This window comes from Galeopterus variegatus, unplaced genomic scaffold, assembly GCF_000696425.1.
Source record: "Galeopterus variegatus unplaced genomic scaffold, G_variegatus-3.0.2 Scaffold812, whole genome shotgun sequence".
In the NCBI taxonomy this organism is placed as follows: domain Eukaryota; kingdom Metazoa; phylum Chordata; class Mammalia; order Dermoptera; family Cynocephalidae; genus Galeopterus; species Galeopterus variegatus.
Window position 1 is genome coordinate 499 of NW_007726923.1, and position 20,221 is coordinate 20,719.

General features: G+C 36.8%; 1 protein-coding gene across 1 annotated transcript; it reads right to left on the reverse strand.

Moving 5' to 3' along the window:
* Positions 1-419: 419 nt before the first annotated feature.
* Positions 420-17,216, reverse strand: AP2B1 (adaptor-related protein complex 2, beta 1 subunit; the record flags this gene model as incomplete). The annotated part of the gene is made up of 4 exons (XM_008572619.1): positions 17,114-17,216; positions 11,733-11,792; positions 5,679-5,784; positions 420-555 (listed from the first exon to the last, which is right to left on the reverse strand). Coding segments are annotated over exons 2-4 (279 nt in total), but the record flags the coding sequence as incomplete, so codon positions are not given.
* Between the last annotated feature and the right edge of the window lie 3,005 nt (positions 17,217-20,221).

A 20,221-nucleotide genomic window follows, 5' to 3' on the forward strand; every position in this document is an offset into this window, starting at 1 on the left:
TTATAAGACCTATTAAATGAAATAAAATAAAATAGTACCTCCTATAGTTTCCACTACTTCTGAGTCACAAGCAGAAGAACCCCAGGTTACTGACACTACAATGATATGCCCAACTTTTGTCGGTCTTGGAAGATAAAACAGTGAAGTTTCACCTGGCTTTCTTTCACCTGGCAAGGATGCACCAAGCCCCACTAACAGAAGGCTCACCATATGGTCTGAATTTCTCTGGATGATGCACACCGGCATATAGAATGCTTAAAACATGAACATTCCTAGTCATTGCCAGTACTTCCCTAGAGGCCTTCCTTTGGAACTGAGGTTGCTCATCTGCAATGCAGACACTAACTATACCAAGAGTCACTTCTGAAAAGTTTATTTGAGGTAGAAGAGACTGCTCTTGAGTCCTTTGGAAAAGTTACCTTAACAAAGCTGTTGACAGCCATGATGGCCATGTCTGGCTGACTCTTGGCATAATTCATCAAGTAGAGATACACGAGCTTCTTTAGTTCCAGGTTGTCAGTCTGCATACAGTTCACTACATCTGGAAAGAGAGAGCTGAGAAGAGAGGGGGAAGAAAAAAGGAAAGTGAACAGGTGTTGGTGCCAAGCTATTGGATAGAACATGAAGAAATGGTCTTATACTACGGAATGATTTAATACAAGGACAAACATCCCCACAGTGATAATTATTATCACAGAAATGAATTACCAAAGAAACTGCAGTACTGGTCCCAATGTAGTATCTAAATAGTTTTTGAAAAAACTTTTTACTACAAAAAATTTCAAACAAACAAAAGTAGAGACAGTAGTATAATGACTGTGATGTATCCATCACCTACAAATATTGATACATGCTCCATCTTATCTCATATATATCCTCAACCCAGTGCCCCAATCCCCATCCCATTCAATTACTCCAAATTATTTTTAAATAAATCCTAGACATCATACCATCTATAATACTTTAGTATATATCTTTAGGAATCTTTTCTAAAAATCATTACCTTTATCACACTAGAAAAATTAACATTAATTCTTCCTATCAATCCACTGCAATTTTACTAGTTATTGTACTTTTTAATGCTCATATTCTTCCATCCTTGACTGGTGGGAAACTACAGTTATTGTACTTTTTAGTACTCATATTCTTCCATCCTTGACTGGTGGGAAACTACAGTTATTGTACTTTTTAGTACTCATATTCTTCCATCCTTGACTGGTGGGAACTTATTCAGTTAGCTCCTGAGTCCCTGTTATGTGATCCTGTATTTTCAATAGTTTTCTTCTTTCTCATATGACAGATGCTCCATCCAGGCTCATTTTGTATACTTTTAATCCCAGACCTGGAATTTCCCATTTCTCCAAGATGTCCTGATTCCCTTTTAGTAGAATTTATTTATTTATTTTTTAAAAAATTACACAGACAAATGAAAATTTGAGTGTAATAAAATATAAAAGGAGTTTATAACTTTCCCAAGTTCTGGTCATTTCACAATTTACCATTTTGCTACAAGCCACAGGATAGAAATTTATATATCCATTCACAAAGTAACACCATTAGCTGGGAAGGGTTGAGCTTGTCGGATTCTAAAGTGTAAGCTGTATTTTTAAACTATAGGTTAACTATAATTTTATAGAAAGTTAGCAATTAACCTTCTCCCTAAACCTTCATCAAAGTACCTTATAAATTTTAAATACTTGTAAACATCTTACTACTAGTATAGAAGAAAGGTGAAACAAATATCAGTATATTTCTACAGAAAAGAGAATGACTGAAATAACTGGTCACGTGGTATATCTCCCATACACACACAAAAATAGGGTTTAGAAACAGAAACTATTTACAAAAAGAAGGATGCACTGCAAAGTCAAAGAATCCACCACATCTCCAATGAATCAATGACTTCTGTCCTGGAAGGCAAACTATTTGTTTAACTTGTATGTATGGTACCTACTGTAGTTTCATGCATATTTAATAAATGATCTCTAAAAATGAGTTTTCCTTCTATTTCCTAGGAGAACAGCTCATGTGCAAAATGACCATAAAACCAGTAAATGTGAAATATTAACCAATACTAAATTTAAGATCCTAAATAATTTACTTCTAACAACCTACGCGAGGTGAAGAAGACTTAATAGTCAAAATGCTAGAGATAAAAACTGTTAAGTAACAACCTATAAAGCTAGAAACCTGAACTTTCTGATATGGTAGCCACTAGTCGCATGTGGCTAATCTGAACTGAATTGTGATGTAAGTGTAAAAAGCACACTGGCTTTTGAAGACTTAGTATGAAAAATATACTGTAAAATATCTCGTTAATAATTTTTGTATTGATCACATGCTTAAATCATACTATTTTGGATTTATTGGGTTAAATAAAATATATTAAAATTAATTTCATCTGTTTCTTTTTACTTTTTAAATATGGTTACTAGAAAATTTAAAATTACACATATGGCTCCCACCGTATTTCTATTGCATAGGACTGAACTTGAGATTACTTGCAGGGAGACTGAAATATAATAACCTACAAATAGGTAATCTCTATTCTATTTCTTTGTGCTGTCTTTCTAGCTCATATCTCATCTCCTCCACAAAGGGTTCTTTATTCCTACTTACACGGATCTTTCTTTTGTAGAACTCTTACTGCTCTTAACGTACACATTTTAGTACCTAATTACATAACTATATTTTATTATTCCCTAATTTTTCAAGTTTTGGGTCTCATCAAGTAGACATCAAGGCTAACAGACATCTACTGAATCATGATACATGGTATAGTGCTAGGCACATGATAAATTATCAACAATCAGCAGACTAACAAGTAATATTTTACCAAGCAAACAAAAGGAAACTCAAGAACTTTAACTTTTCCAAAGGATACAGAAATAAGCTTGGCAAGAATACATTCCCAGTAAAGAAGTATGCCGATTTTACATTTGTTTGTACTGATGCTCTCAATCTAGATTTATTCTTTGGCAAAAATAGCCTTTCAATGACTAGATAGATCATGGGTAGGCAAACTATAGCCTGTGGGCTAAATGTGGTCCACTGCCAGAATTTTACAAGTCAGGAGCTAAAAGTTGTTTTTATAGATGAACTTTACAACTGATTTGACAGGGAATACTATGAACCCCAATCAAGCACAATGTTATTCTACCCCTCAAAACAGAATCCCACTCTTATTAGTAGACCTGCAGTACAAAAGATTTTACTTAGTTATTATTATTATTCTTTCAAAAAAGATGACTGGTAAGGGGATCTTAACCCTTGACTTGGTGTTGTCAGCACCACACTCTCCCAAGTGAGCTAACTGGCCATCCCTGTACAGGGATCTGAACCCGTGGCCTTGGTGTTATCAGCACCACACTCTCCCAAGGGAGCCATGGACTGGCCCCCTTACTTAGTTATTATACTTTGAATTACATCAAAAAAAAAATTGTGGGAATTTGTTTTCTTTCTTGTTATATAAGTACCTACATAACATCAATACTTTGCAGCTTGGCCCACTAAGCCTGAAGTATTTACTATCTCGCCCTTTACAGAAAAAGTTTGCCAACCCCTGAAATAGAGCAACTTAAGAACAAATGGGCTTTATGTGCTAACAAAACAACAATAACGAAAACCCTGCCTCAGAACAATAGCACCTGGAGCACAAGAAGATACTGAGTCACACTGTATTGCTCCCTTTTCTATCTGGACTCCCTGTTTGGTGTTGGGAGCAGCTCTCACCTTTTTGGTCTCAGGATCCCTTCATGATTAAAAGTTACTGAGATCCCCAGAGAGTTTTTGTTCATGTGGGTTATACCTATCGATATTTTGCCATATAAGGAATTTAAACAAACTGAGAAGTTTTAAAAATATTAATCCATTTAAAATAACAATAACCAATTCTATAACATATTTAAAAGTGAAAATTTACTATAGTTTTTTAATTAATGAGAAGATGGCACTGTTTTACATTTCTGAAAATTTCTTTAATATCTAGTTTAAACAAAGACAGTATTCTCACATCTGCTTCTGCATTCGACCTGTTGTAGAATGTTGTTTTGGTTCAAGTATAAAAAGAAAAATCCAGCTTCATACACGTATATAACTTGGAAAGGGGAGAGATATTTTAATAGCTTTTTCATATAACTGGATATTACTCTTTGATACTACACTAAAAATAGAAAAATGGTGGTTTTTCTTTCTTTTTGAGTCCACAAATGGTAGTTTCTTAAAAGTTAGTTGCAATGTGGAATCTGAAACCATTGATAAACTTTTTGTACTTGGTTACATTAAAATCCATTCCTTTATCATGCATTTTGAATAGACCTTTTATCATGCATAATTTTGTGATATATGCACTGGTCATTTGGAAAATTTAGGTTCACTGAGTTACACAGATTTTCCCAATGTTGACATATTTATTATATAACAGCAAATAATCACATTCATTAATTTCACCACCAATCTCATCAGAAAAATCTTTAAGCATTGGGAAGCTGTCTAGCTCAGGATGGGAGGAAATACAAGTTTTCCAAAATTCTAATTTTTACTTTAAAGCTCAAAATTTATCTACTGTTGAATTTTTACTCTTGAAGTGATGGGTTCACTTTGTTCATTTTTAATAAAATGTCTCCCATATACCAAAGTCTGATTAAATATAGTTTGTCTGTCAATAATTCTTTCACATAAAAATAGTGTTTGCAATTCAAACAATCACACAAGGCTTTTTTTCAGGTCAACCATTACTTTTTTGCTACACAGCAAAAGAGCTTTATGTGCAATTCCTATTTCATCACACAGACTATTAAAAAGGTTGAATTCTTAACAAAATAAATCTTCAATGCTTCATGACAGACAGTCCTAAGTGCAACTGCCCTTTTTGAAGTATATGGTAGTAAAGAATACCATAACTACTCTTATAGTCAGCTCCACTGTCTTGATTCATGCTAAGGCACTAGAAGTATCCACCACGGCTTCACATCATCAGTAGAGATGTCAAAATGGTGAAAAAGGCAAGTAACACCTAAGTATTATTATAAAAGTAGCTCAGGGCTGGCTGGTAAGCTTACTCGGTACAGTGTGGGGCATTACACCAAAGTCAAGGGTTTGGATCCTCTTTCTGGCCAGCCAACCAAATAAAACAAAATAAAATAAAAAAATAAAAATAGCTTGACCTCAGGGACCCCCTAGAAGGGTCTTAGAATCCTCAGGGGCCAGCAGACAATCCTTATTTCCAAATAGTCGTGCTAAATTATAAAAACAAAAAATAAGACCAAATGGATTTTGTTAACATTGATTTTCATGTTGAATTCAGTAACTGAATGTAGAGTTGTAAAGTTGAGGGCACTGGCTTGAGACAATTAAAGAATATGTGAGCTTCTGCTTCTCAGTATATTTTTATCATCTTCTAAAACTACCTGAGCCAACGGATTGTAATTGTGCCAGCTCTCAGGCGGTTTTATGCTAGATCTGTATGCAACAAAATCAAACTTGTTTCACTCTTCTAAAAAAACAAAAAAACACTTAAGTTAGAGAGTTAATATAAAGCAACTAGCACTTCCTGACGATGTTTTCAGTGGTACAACGCATTCTTGTAAGTTCTATAGCAGTTTTGAAAGAAAAGCAGTAGAGAACATAAAATGCGGTATGGGTCTCTAAAGTGACAACAGCAGGAGTGATTACCTTACCTAACATCCTTCCCCACAGTCATAGCAGCAATCACTTTCTTCACAGCCTCCTTCCTCTTTTCTTTCTTTTCATTGTTGAGTTCGGCTTTTAATTCAAAGATTTCTCCTACAAGAAATGAGAATGAATGGGTGAGGTCCAGAACCAGAGAACTAAAACAGAATACTGCACTATGTAATCACTCACACTAGGATAGCAGAGGAGCAACTGAAATAAGATTATTTAAAAAGTGCAGGATATGTAAAATTCAAAACCCTAGAATACTGACTCACTGATAAGAACACCACTAATAACTTTTAAAAACCTTTTAAATTACTGTTAGAGAGGAAGGTACAGTACCATAGTTTTGGAACTACAGGATTGGGAAAAAATAAATCTCACAATATCTAACTAAAATGGAAGAAAATGGTATCTGCAGGATGATCTCCAACTGAATTTATTTTTTCCTTTTTGTCTTTTTTCGTGACTGGCAATGGAATCGCAACCCTCAGTGTTGCGCCCACACCTCACTCAGCCAGTGAGTGGCCGGTCTGTATGTGGGATCTGAACCCTCGGCAGGAGCGCCGCCGCACTCCCAAGCGGCGCACTGTAGCAGTGCGCCACCGGGCCGGCCCTCCAACTGAATTTTAAGGTCCTGAAAAGAAAATAAATGTAGACAGGGAACAGGCTTAGAAATGAGTGTTTTCAAACGAGAAGAGACTCCACATATCATCTCATTTACCCAATCCCAACTTTACAGATAAAGAAATGAGGCTCAAAGGTCACAGAGTGAATTAGTGACAGAGCTGGGCTTAGTGCTGTATCTGCTGACTCTCAAATCGGGAAGTTCTCAACCTTGACCACACACTAATATTACCTGGGAACTATTTAAAAATAACTATGTTCAGGTTTCACGCTGGACCAAATAAATCAGAATGTCAAGGAGAACTCTTATATTCATATTTTTTTAAAAGTTTCCTCAGGTGATTCTAAAGCACAACCAGGGTTGAGAATCATTGCTCTAATTAGTACATTAATAAGTTAGTGGGCCTTAAGGCCCCATCCTATTCAATCATCCTAACAACAACAATCTTGAAGCTTCAAGAATGGTACAAAACAGTCATTTTCAGAGGTATAATCTTGAATGATTGCTCAGGCCCTGCACTGTGAAATACCAAGGACTGTCACCACCCTTTTAAGGCCTGGTCTCCAGGCTCACCTATCTTCAGAATGCTAGAACCAAAATAAAAAAGAGGGTAATAACCATCATCTGCTTTAAGGGAAAAACAAAACAAAACAAAAAAAAACCACACCACTAAGCCGAAGAAGAGGTTGACTACTCCCACCTCAGCATTCCATCTATAATCTTACATTCATATAATATTGCATCATTTTTCTCTACCTTCAAGACTGTTCTAGACTCTGCACACCAAAAATATGTATAATCAATGAAGATAAATAAATAATAAATAAATTTTAATAAACTAATATCAGAAAGAAAAGAAGGAAAAAGAAAAAGACTGTTCTTGATGTTCATATTAACAAGACCTCATTCATGAGTATAGAAATAGTGGAGACAGCACACTCTGTGATCTGCCTGAAGCCCCTTAAATAGAAAGGATGGAATTGGTAACACACACACAAACTGAGCACTAAAAAAACTTGTTTCATCAACATCTACTACCAACAAGGCAAAAAGGTTGTTACAAAATCAACAGCTGCAAAAATAGCACAGCCAGAAAAGCTGGGCCCTTTAAAGAGTCATTCTCCTCTTCACCAGGTCCTATGCTGCCAAATCCAGCTCTTAGGGTTCCCATCATTTACTTCTGGGAACGATAAAGGACAAACAACAGGATTTCAGAAAGATGAACTGTGAATAGCAGCAGGATTTGCAGAATCAAAACAGGATGTAACTGAAATTATTCCAATTCCAATAGCATAAATTTAAAGAATATGTTTTAGTGACAGTTCTGGTAGGCGTTGCAGGAAGCAAAGGGAACACAGTCTATCCATTTCTTTTAATGTGGTATTTATCTACCAGTGATTCAATCTGTAAGTTTCAAATTTGTTATAAATGCTTGAATTTAAAAAGGTCACCAGGACCCCTTACAAGAGAAGGTTTGAAGTGTTAAGTGAGATTTTAAGTTATATCCTTTACGTCCTTATAGATTATATGTTGGCCATCAAAGCACATGAGATGTTAACTGAAGAAAGAATAAATAAATACATTTCCAAATGACAAGAAAATCAGAAAAAGCTGAAAAAGAATGGCAAGGAGCTAATGGCTTTTGTTGTGAGGTATAAGTAATAACAATAGGGAGGAAAAAGTTGGGAGAAGGCAAAGAAGGGGACTAAGAGAGGCAAAGTAAATGATATATACTACAACTTTATTAAATTCTTATCTTTTGTCCCTCCTATTTCCCCTAATCAAACCTACCAAGCATTGGCAGCAGCTGGCAATGATTCTCAGTCTTGGCTACACATTAAAATAATCTGGGAAGGGCCGGCCCGTGGCTCACTCGGGAGAGTGCGGTGCTGATAACACCAAGGCCACGGGTTCGGATCCTATATAGGGATGGCCGGTTCGCTCACTGGCTGAGCGTGGTGCTGACAACACCAAGTCAAGGGTTAAGATCCCCTTACCGGTCATCTTTTAAAAAAAAAAAAAAAAAATCTGGGAAGCTTATAAAATCCCCACACCCAGACCATATCTCAGGCTACTAAAATCAGTTATCTAGCGTTGGGACCCAGGCATCAGTATTGTTTTAAAGTTCCCTGGGCAATTCCAATTGTAGCCAGTTTTGAAAGCCACTGACTAGTAGTTGGTATAATTAAGCAACATCACTATGGAGGTTTTTGTATAATAGCAAAAAAATGTGTTTACCTCTACATAACTCCAATGATAGAACAGGAGAGACTGAGCTTTCTGGAATATGCTCTGGTGCTCCTTGCTCGCTCCAGGCCACACCTGGGGTGTGCCCTCCTTTTTTTTTCAATAATTCCAATCTTAAAGTTGCAAGACTCCCTAGTCGTTAACATTTTGCCACATTTGCTTTATTTTTCTCTCTACATATTTACATATTTTTCCTATACTATTTAACAGTAAGCTGCAGACATCATACCTCTTTAGCCCTGAAATACATCAGTATCTGTTTTCTAAGAACAAGGAACTTACCTCATATAACCATAATACAATGACCAAAATCAAGAAATTTAACATTGATTCATCATTATCATTTAATCTATAGACTGTATTCAAAGATGTCAATAATGTCCTTTATGGCAACTTAATTCCCATCCCATTCCCACTTCTGGGCCAGGATCCAGTTCAGGATTATTACATTTATTGTCACATCTCTTTAGTCTCCTTTATTCTGAGAGAGTTCCTTTGCCTTCATGATGACATCTTTTTAAAGTACAGACTAGTTATTCTATAGAATACGCTCAGTTTTTCATGCGTGTTCCCTCATGATTACATTGAGGTTATGCATTTTTGGCAAGCTAACTTATAAATGATGGTATGTTCTCAGTGTATCACATCAAGAGAAAAAAATGATGTTGGCTTGTCATATTATTGTTAACACTGAATATTTGATTAAGATGAAAAATGCCAGATTGACATTGTAAAATTAATATTTTTCCCTTTGCAATTAGTAATTTGTGAAGATACTTTGAGACTATGTAAATACCCTGTTCCTCATCAAACTTTCACCTGCTAGTTTTAGCATTTATTTATGACTCTTGCCTAAATTATTACTATGATTTATGCATGTATAGTTGTCCCCTGGTATCCATGGGGGATTGATTCCAGAACAATCCCCATACCAAAATCATGGATGGTGGGCTGGCTGGTTAGCTCAATAGGTAGAGTGTGGTGCTGATAACACCAAAGTCAAGAGTTCGAATCTCCGCACTGGGCAGCTGCCACCAAAAAAAAAAAAAAAAAAAAAAAATCACAGATGCTCACAACCCTTATATAAAATGGCACTGTATTTGCATATTACCTATGCCCATCCTCCCTTACTTTAAATCATCTCTAAATTACTTATAATACCTAATACAATGTAAATGCTATGTAAATATGTAGTTGTTTTTTATTTGTATTTTTTTAATTGTTGTACTGTGTTTTCCCCAAATATTTTTGATCTGCAGTCGACTGAACCTGCAGATATGTAAGGTTGACTGTATGTGTATATGTGTGTGTGTATATATGTATATGTATGTGTGTATACACACACACACACTCACATATATGAGGAGTCTTCAAAAAGTTTGTGGAAAGATTCGTATTATCTTTGAATTCCATTTTCCACGAACTTTTCGAAGTATTCTCATATACATACACATGCACTTATTCGTTTATTATTCAGTAGATTATAAGCCACTATGATCACTTTTTTGTTGCTCAAATTACTCCAAATTTGGCCAGTGGGAGCCCCTTCAAGCTATGTTGCTCCTTGACATATCCCATCATTTTTTTTGAGCACTTCCTTACTATCTGGCACAAGATATTCATGTTCATCTTATACTTTCCTTGCCCCAGCCCTGGAATCAGTCATTTCTCCAAGGAGTCCTGGTTCCTTTCAGTGAGAAATGCTATCTAGAAACCAAGATCTGGGTACTAGGAATCCTATACACCTACTCTGACTTGGAGGAAATCAGGATATTTAATCAGAAACTCCACCAATGTTAGGGTGTTAAGAAAATGGGACTCATACATAGTAGATACTCAATAAATATTTACTGAATGAATGGAATGAATAAATGACGGTAGGACTCTGCAGAGTATTTTTCAAGACCAAAGTCAGCTAAACTTGGAGATAATCAAGCCAGTAAACGTTATAAGGCAAACAGAAAGACAAATTCTGGGGCAAAGAAGTTGTCATATTTCAGCTACTAGAGGAGAGGAGAAACGGTACATTTGAAAAGCAAGCCAGGTTGCTGCAGAACAAAAGAGGAATGGTAGCTAATGTCACGTCCAGAATACTTCAGTAGATATAAGGACTGCTGAATACAAAAGCACAGAATTCTGATTCTGAGGAACAACTAAAGCAAGCTCAGCTGAGGGCACAATTGGCTGAGAAGAGCTAGACTGGTCTGTTTTGGATGGGAGGGCCCTCCACACCTCTAGAAATGAGCTATTTTATTTAGGAACAAATTTACAAAAGATGGAAGGTTAGAGTTTCCCAAGAAGAATCCTTAGTTCCTAGGCCCACACTCTTACATAAACACAAGCATTATATTACTGATCGTAAAGATGCTGAGGCTAATAAATTCAAAGCTACTCAAGTAATTCACAGTCTATGACCTAAAAACCGACTTTAGAAGTTCCCCATTTGAAATAGATGTCTAAACAAAGAACAAGGTAGATCTATATGGAGGAATATAAAAATACCACATTTCTATGCGTTGTTTTGTATTACCCCTTTTTTACTAAAGACAAAATTTTTAGGGCTGGCTGATTAGCTCAGCTGGTTAGAGCACAGCCTTTTAATGCCAAGGTCACAGGTTTGGATCCCCATAATGGCCAGCTGCCAAAAAACAAAAACAAAAAAACCCCAATTTTTAAAAATCATAAGTATTAATGTATGCACTTATATACATACAAAAATACTGAGGATACACACCAAGTTCCCCTTGGAAATAGGAATAGGAAGGGGAGAACTTTCATTCTTACTTTTTCTATATCTTTATTGCAATTAAATGTATTCTTTATAATAAAAATATTGTTTCCAAGTAAAAATTAAAAGAAAATAAATATGCTTCTTCTTTTGCCCTCCTCAGACCTATCAATCTTCAATGGATCAATGTTGATTTCAAATAGCAAAGAAGAGTCATTTCCTTTCACTAAAACAGAACCTTCAAGTCAAAAATGATGTGCATCACAGTTGTAGCTTTAAAAATCTACACTTTAATAACTTATTCAAAGACATGTATCCGTAGAAGTAGTAGATTTCCACTGAGATTGTCCATGACATGCATGTCCGCAGGAAAACATCAGAAACATTCTACCTGGGACATTCTCACACTAAAACTTTTTAAAAATCTCAAAGATTTGATCAAGTTTTCAAACTTACCTTTTTTATTGGTTGTGAAGTACTTGGAGTCAGTCATGATTTGGGATCTTTAATGTGCACCTATAGCAAGAGAAGAGAATTCCTTTATCCAGGTTATACGTACCCAGCAAGGAACCTGATTAATTTTAAGAACATCCAATTAATTAAGAACATTTATATTTAAGAATTTTTGTATTCAAAAGTGAGTTATCTTCTTCCTTACTACCACCACTGGTGGTTCAAGAGATGCAGAGAAAATTAAGAACGTAACTTCTGCTTCAAGGAGTTACATAGGGACAAAATCTAAAGGCCAAATGCAATTGGGTGATAATATGAACCTATTATAGATTTGTGATTTTATCCACAATTATCTCCTCAAAGCCTTCAAGAGCTAAAGTTAGACTTTTTTATAAATATATCTTCAGTTAGTCACTCAAACATTTAAGATAAAGTAAAGTTCATTTGTTTTGAAAGATCTCCCCATTACTGTCCATTTAGGAAAATCTAGTTACTTCCCTGACTCCAGATGGTCACTCCGAAGCATATATTCTAAAGCAGTGTAAGGTCAAAAGAGAAAACAATTCTGCCAACCTATCAAACATTACATGCAATTTTCAATAAAAGGAATCTTCTGGAGAAAAAAAAGTCTCAATTAGTAGGACAATATTGTTTCACAGAAGCAAACATGCCTTACACGTGGATTTTTTTAAATTGTGGTATTCATATTTCCAATAATCTACATTTAGCCCAACAGTATTCCCCCAAAATAAATAATATTTTACAGTTAAATCAAGGCAAAAGACTGAGATATTTGTTCAGTCACACTGAGTATAAAAAGAATCAGAACCGGTTAAAACTTAAAAGAACATGGACCTAGCCTCAACCTTAACTCTTTTGTTCCAATTCCCAGGAGAATTAATCCAGCTGAGACATGGCTCCACTAGTAAAAACAAAACCATGGCAGACTGGTCACATTTCTCACCAAATGATGAGACGTTTTCTGATCTGAGAAACCCTAGGACTTCGTCCAATATACTTGACTTCTCTAAATATATTAAACTTTTCTTTAAATAATATTCTTTCTGCACTCAAAAATGAGTATCTTCTTCCTTATCACCATCATTAACAATACTTATTAACAATTTCAAGATAAGACATCTCGTGACCTGCCCATCACTGTCAGGTCAATATAACGTGAGTGATAACATATCTGTCAAACTTTAGTGATAACACACTTGGCAAACAAAAATAAATATAGATCTGGGAGAAAAGACCTAAGCACCAAACAAATCAACATAATTAAATAAAAGGAAAAAGAGCCAGATAACATAAAATAATAAAAAAAAGGTCTGGTTCAAATCTGATCTCTAAAATGAGCTACTTGAATTGGGAGGAGGACGAGGGGGAAAAGGAGAATTAGTAAAGGGACACAAAAATCAACTACACTGTATATTGATAAATTAAAAAATAAAATTAAAAAAAGGAAAATAAGGGCCAGCCCGTGGCTCACTCTGGAGAGTGCAGTGCTGATAACACCAAGGCCACGGGTTTGGATCCTGAAGAGAAAAAAAGTTTAAAAAAAAAAAAAGGACATAAATAAAAAAATAAAAGTAACAAGAAAATAAATTAATTAATTAAACAAAATGTGCTGCTTGGACAATCTAATGGATATTAGGCTCATCTGCTCTTTCCAACCAGCTACTTACCATTTATAGTCTTGATCCTAATACAATAGTTCTTTAGGTCATACCAAAATTTCACTGAATTACATTGTTAAAAGAAGTGAGCTAGAATCCACAAATACCATTACAGAATACAGATATTTAATATGTTATAATTAAAAAATTAAACTTAACAGAAGCCTCCCTTAAACAGGGAATAACGCCTTTCTAGCAAAAATTCAAAGAATGTTATAATCATTTAATCCATTTACCATGCAAACTAAATGTGAAGCAGGCAAATGAAGAAAGGAATCCGTATAAAAGACCTGAAATAAATTGAAGTTATCTATGAACTTACATATACAAATAGAAAAACCAGGATACAGAAGTGCCTACTAGAGGCTGACAGGAGGGCTATAGCTCAAGTAAATTACAGTGCATCTAGGATGTTATTATGCCATTCCAAGTCTTAAGGGATCATCAAAACTTAAAACTTACTTAAGACTTAAAAGCAAAATCTTCCTGGAAATTCTCACCCAATTTTTTCGAAAAAGTGTATGAAAACTGTTGTTTTCTAAAGCTCTCATTCACATACACACACATTAAATTTCTACCAGGAATTTTCAACGCATTCTTTTAAACATTAAATTAACCTAGTCTTTAGTCATGCTTTATTAGTAGCCCACACATTTTATTATCTCTCATAACAAATTTCAATGTCAAGGAATAAATTTCTGTCCTGTTCACTGTGAGCATTAAGTGTTCTTAACCAAAGAATAATGTTCCCACTTACAAAAATTCAGGGAAAGGAGGGTCAATTACCTTTAGAAACCCATGACACAGATCCTAAATTAAGAATCCCTGCTCTAGGGCAGCCCAGTGGCGCACTGGAGAGTGAGCCGCTTGGGAGCACGGTGGCGCTCCCGCCGAGGGTTCGGATCCCATGTGGAGACCGGTTCCCGCTCACTGGCTGAGCGTGGTGCGGACGCGACACCGAGGGTTGCGATCCTGTTACCCGTCAGTAAAAAAAGACAAAAAGGAAAAAAAAAAAAAAAAGAATCCCTGCTCTAAAGAGAAGGGATTAAACATATTACTGTCTTAATTGACACTGCGGTAAACAATAGTAATGAAATATTCTCTATTGATATTGGCAGAGAAACATTGTGCCAAGTTGGTTCTTGCTTTAAGTGAAAAGAAACTCCCAAGAAAAATGAAAATAGGCCTGGCTGGTTAGCTCACTTGGTTGGAATGTGGTGACCTTAACACCAAGATCAAGGGTTCAGATCCCCATACCAGCCAGCTGCCAAAAACAACAACAAAAAGGAAAATAGTCTAAACAAAAAGAAATGAGAAGAGACGGTAGCTGCATAACACTGTGAATGTACTAAATGCCACTTCACCTTAAAATGGCTAATTTATGTGAATTACACCTCAAAAGATTACACACACACATACACACACATATATATATTAATGAGATACATTTAATTGCATGGCAGATATGGACATAGCCAGATTCCCCAAAATATAGGATGGGGGAAACTGATGTCTGCAATAAAAGCCTCAGAAAAAGCAGACAAGGAGCTGAAGAAAAAAAATATATATATATTTGCTAAAGTGCCTCAAAAATCAAGCTGCTCCGGGAGAAAGAAAAAATTGTTTCTTCAGGAGAGCCCCAGAAAGAGACAAAGCCATGACAGAATTTGAACTACCTTTTTAGGATCAAACCAAACAAGCGAATGGCTTTTCTGAGGACTTAAGGTACGGCATAGGGACACTGTTAAACAACAAAGCTGCCACAGTTAAAAGCACACAATCACTCTTACTTGTCCTAGCCCAGAGTGTGATGTCACTACATTTCAGAGAAGGCCTCCCGGCACAGGACTATAGAGATAGATTTAACATAACCTAGTTTCTACCAAATACAGGTTGAAAGTCCCTCCTCTCCTTCTACTCCTTCCTCCTTCCAGTTCCCCAACTGAACAGCAAAATAAGATTAATAGTTAGTTTGAGTAGAATAAGGTCAGAGAAAAGTTAATAGGGTCTTAATTTCAAATGGCTCTTTGGGAAATGGCAGCTAAACTAGAGTTGGTGAGGCCACTAAGCCCTTCTTTTCACATAAAGTTGGGCTTTACACAGTTCAGTCCCATAGTGAAAAACTGGCCAAAGTTACCAAATTATTAAGTAGAAAAGTCATTCCAGTAACCTTTTATTACAAGGGTGAGAGGTGCTAAGTTCATTTCTAATCAAATATTCAATAATAATGCAAAGACAATAACATCTTCAGGTATCAATTAGCTCATAAGAAATCACAAGACCCTGAAAAGCTAAAATTACCTGTGATTTCTATTTAAATGTGACAGACTACAAATAATTTGTTAATATTACACAGAAAGAAAGAAGCTCAAACATGTCCTATTTATTCCTTGTTTAGCTAGGTTCAAACCTGTGCCTAAAATATAATATTCTAAAATATGGATCTTTTAAGAAAAAAAAGGATGAAAGAACTAGATTTCCTTGAGTCTTTTAATTCAATAAGAATGTTAGCTTCATATTAATTTTACCATCCAACTTTCAGTGATGCTGTTTGCAGAACACACTGTCTTTTCTGGAGTTTCAACTGTTAAAGATACCTGCCTGCAAACAGTTCTCACCTTACCACCACGCTTAGTCATCATTGGAATGCGTTACACGTTTTCTTGTACAGCTGCATATCCTTCATCTGCTGCTTTCTATTATTACCTTAGTAAGTGTACCCTACGGCTAAGCAAGAGAAATATACAAGGAACGTAATTAATAATTTAAATTGTTCCTCATTGAGGCCGCCTTCTTAGTCATTCTGCCTTTCTCAGCTTCTTCTGTTTTCTGTACTTTTTCTTTTAATCTACAATGGTTACGATAACAGGGTTTGACAGTTAAAAAAACATTTTTCTTTTTAAAAGTCAAAAGTTTAATGAAGTATGCACACTTCATTCACTTCACCTACACTGCTTCATAATGAAGCAGCCAAGTGACTACAGTAAAAGCCTGCCTGAAAACAAATCGCATGAATAAATTCTTTGGACTCAAATAGTAAAGAACAGGAAGTTCCAGTTTCTTTACTTCCAGCTTAATCTATAGCCTTTCCCAAACCACACCGTTCCTGCTAAGGTTTACCCCCGCTTGCTTCCTCCTCTCTCACATCGGGTCAATTCTGAAGGCTTTTCGTCCCTTCCTCCAAGTGTCAGGAATTCCTCTTCTTTCCCCAGGTGGTCAAGCCTCGAGGGATATGTTCCTCCATTACGAGGTTGGGGAGAGGTGTTTCAACCGCAAATTACGAGAGACGGGCGAGGGGAATCCCTTTTCCCTTTTGCGTGCCGGACACGTCCCAGCCTCTCAGTGAACGACGCCGGGCGGGGAAGAGGGTTGGTTCTCCCCTCGGCCTCCAGCCTCCACTGGCCACACCCCTGGCCTCTGGACCTAAACCCCCGACTTCGAGACATATCTTCTCCCGATGCTCCCAACTCCCTGCTGCCACAGCCGAGGACTCCCTCACCCCACCACAGCCACCGCTGAGGAGACCTTTCCTCCAACCCTTTTTCTCACAACGGTCACACCCGACGGTTCCCTCCATGCTCAACGTTCACGCTCCTAGGACTTCCTCTGCTCCGCCCGTCTCCTACCCAGCCTGGGGTTCTCCTCTTCCCTCTTCCCCCCCAATCAATTAGGGACACACCCCAAAGCCGGCCGCCGTGAACTCACCGGAGGCAAGGGCGGGGTTGGCGGCAGCAGGAAGAGAGCACAGCCCGGGTGGTGGTGTAATGGTTCCCTACCCGTCACGATTCTTTCTCTAGGTCTAAGCCACTGCGCAAAACCGGTTTGCCAGGGACAAAGATGGTGGAAAGGAAACTCTGACGTCAGAGCACCTCGCCGCCTAACGTCATCCGGGTGCGCGGTAAAACCAGAAAGGCGGAGAGATTGCGCCAGGTGGGCCAAGACCTGGAGATCTGGGCCTCCTCGGGGGATGTTCATGGGCTATCCAAAGGGATATATTAAACAAGCTGACATTCTGTGGGTTTCTTTCCTCGCACAGGAATTCTCTGAGAAACTTAGACATAGAACGGGTGAAATACCCTGTTTCTTTCTTTAAAAACAAAAAATCCTCAGCTAGTTTCCCTGGCAATGTTCAGGAGAGGATGGTGATCCAGACCAGGACTATACTCGGGTAGTGGGGCTAGAATAGAGTGGTGCAAGGAAAAGAGGTTGGGACGGCATCACAGCTCAGTTCGAATCCCTGCCTTGAATGTGACTGAGACAGTTTCTTCCCGTTTCTTCAACCGTGTGGAATGAAGACATGATATATCTCTCTAGGGCTTGTGAAGCTTAAATGGGATAAAGTAGGTTAAATGCCTAGCGTGTAATAGGTGTGTTTACACAAAAGGAAGTTTCTTTCGGAGACTAAGACCTAGATTCCAGGGTCTGGAACCGGAAAACAAAGTTGATGGAGGTAAATGAAACTAGCTATTCCTAAGGTTTACTTGAGGGTGTGAGAGAGGATGGAGAGGCAAAGGATGGATTTTTTCCCCTTTATTTTTACCCATCAACTCTGTGAGAGTTGAAAAGTATTTAAGTATTTTTTTTATTTTAATTTTTTAAAAAGATGACCGGTAAGGGGATCTTAACCCTTGGCTTGGTATTGTCAGCACCACGCTCAGCCAGTGAGCCAACCGGTCATCGTCATTCCCTACGTAGGATCCGAACCTGTGGCCTTGGTGTTATCAGCACCGCACTCTCCCGAGTGAGCCACGGGCCAGCCCTATGTATTTTTAAATCGCATTGTTAAAGAAGTAATCAGAAGTACGTAAAAATTAAAAATTTCTTATAACATGTTCATGCATTACTATTTCCTCTAATACTAAAATCGGGGAAATTGGAGCCAGGTGTAAAACAAGAGAAAATGTAAATAGTTATGGTAGATCAGATAGCTGCATAATGTCGTGGAAGAATATTTTATGACATGAAAATTCCCAATAAAATGTTAAGTAAAAAAGGATACAAATCAGTGTATACAGTATGACTGCATATGTAAAGAAAAAAAGCTAGAATAATATTCAGCAGAATGTTAAAAGTGGTTACTGCTGGATGGTCAGTTTTAGTGTCCTAATATTTTTCTGTATTTTTCAAATGTTCTACAGTGAATATGTATTTATTTCTGTGATTGGAAAATGCTTTTGAAACATTTTCAAAGAATATGTAATGATAGAGAAAAATGCTTTGAGATGATGTTAAGAGGAAAAAAAAAAAAAAAAACACCAAAAAGATACAAAACTCTAAATCCAGAGACGTATACATCCCTATTACAGTGGTTCTACCTGGGTGGTGGATTACAAATAGTTATCTTCTTTATATTTTCCATATGTTCCAAATCTTTCTCTAGAGAAATATGTGTGTGTGGTTTGTTTTTGTTTTTGTTTTGGCAGCTGGCCAGTAAGAAATATATATATTTTAAAATAAATAAATAATTGCTATTTTCATAAACCATCATTCCAAAAGCTTTTCAGATTCACTCTCCTCCCCTTTTGGGTGAAAGTATTGACCAATCTCTCCTTTTTTGAACTTTTGTGACTGTGTACTGACCGATCTACCCTTTTTTGAGCTTTTGTGACTGTGTACATTCTAGGTACTTCTACCCATCTTCTTACTCCACTGTCAATTCAACAAATATTTATTGAGGGTTAGTATGTGTCAGGAATTATACTAGAGTCCCAACTCTAAATAAAATATGGTCCCCATTATCAAGGACTCATAGTATAATGTGAGACCACTTAGGAAGCTGTTAAGATGATCTAGCCACAGAATGATGGTTTCGACAACTAATAACAATCTAATTAATATTTATTGAGCATTTATTTTATGTCATTTATTCTGCTAAGTAATTTACATTTATTATATTTTGAAATCCTCACAACCTGATAACCAGATAGGTACTACTGTATTAACTATCCTTCTTTTACAGAGGTGAAGGGAAGTTTAGGGGTGGAATTAATATTTGAACCCCGGAAGTCTGACACTAGAACTGATGATGCCAATGTTTTAGGCTTGGGCAAGGAATAAATGGTAGTACTAGTAATTCAAAATAGGAAGATATGACATGGCACAAATTTGGGAAAGGGGAGGGAGGTGATGAGTTCATTTTTATGCATGTTGGCTTTGAGTGAAGATGTCCAAGTGGTAGTTGACTATATGTGTCTAAAGATAAGGAATGATCTAGAATTGAATTAGTTTTGTGGGCCATCAGCATACAGATAATAATTTAATCCACAGGAATGAACATTACTCATGAAGAATGTGGATAGTGAGAGAGCTTTGGGGCAGAAACAGAGGAAACCAAGAATCAAAGAGGACTGAGAAGTAGTCAGAGAGGTAGATGAAAAAGCAGGAAGCTATGATGTTTTAGGATGTTTGTCGAGTTCCATGAAAGTAGGTACGATACCAGTCTCTTCACTCTATCCCTGAGGCGAAGTCCCTCTCCCTACAAGATTAATATATGTTAAATAAATAAGAGTATGAATAAGTGGTCAACAATATTAGTTGCTATAAGAGGGAGGGGCTGAAAAGTGTCTACAGGATTTAGCAACATGTAGGTTTTTTAGGTCATTGCTGAGAACATCAGCAGAGATATAAGGAAAAATCTATGCTGCAGAAGTTTGAGGATGAATTGGAGGTGAGGAAATAGAAAGTATGACTGAAGAGAGAATAGGTGTAGGATGGTATTTAAGGGAGAGAATGGAAAGGATTTTTTTTTTAAGTTTATTTCTATACACATACATCTTCCTTACAGTAACCCTTTAGCCATACCATGGATTTAAT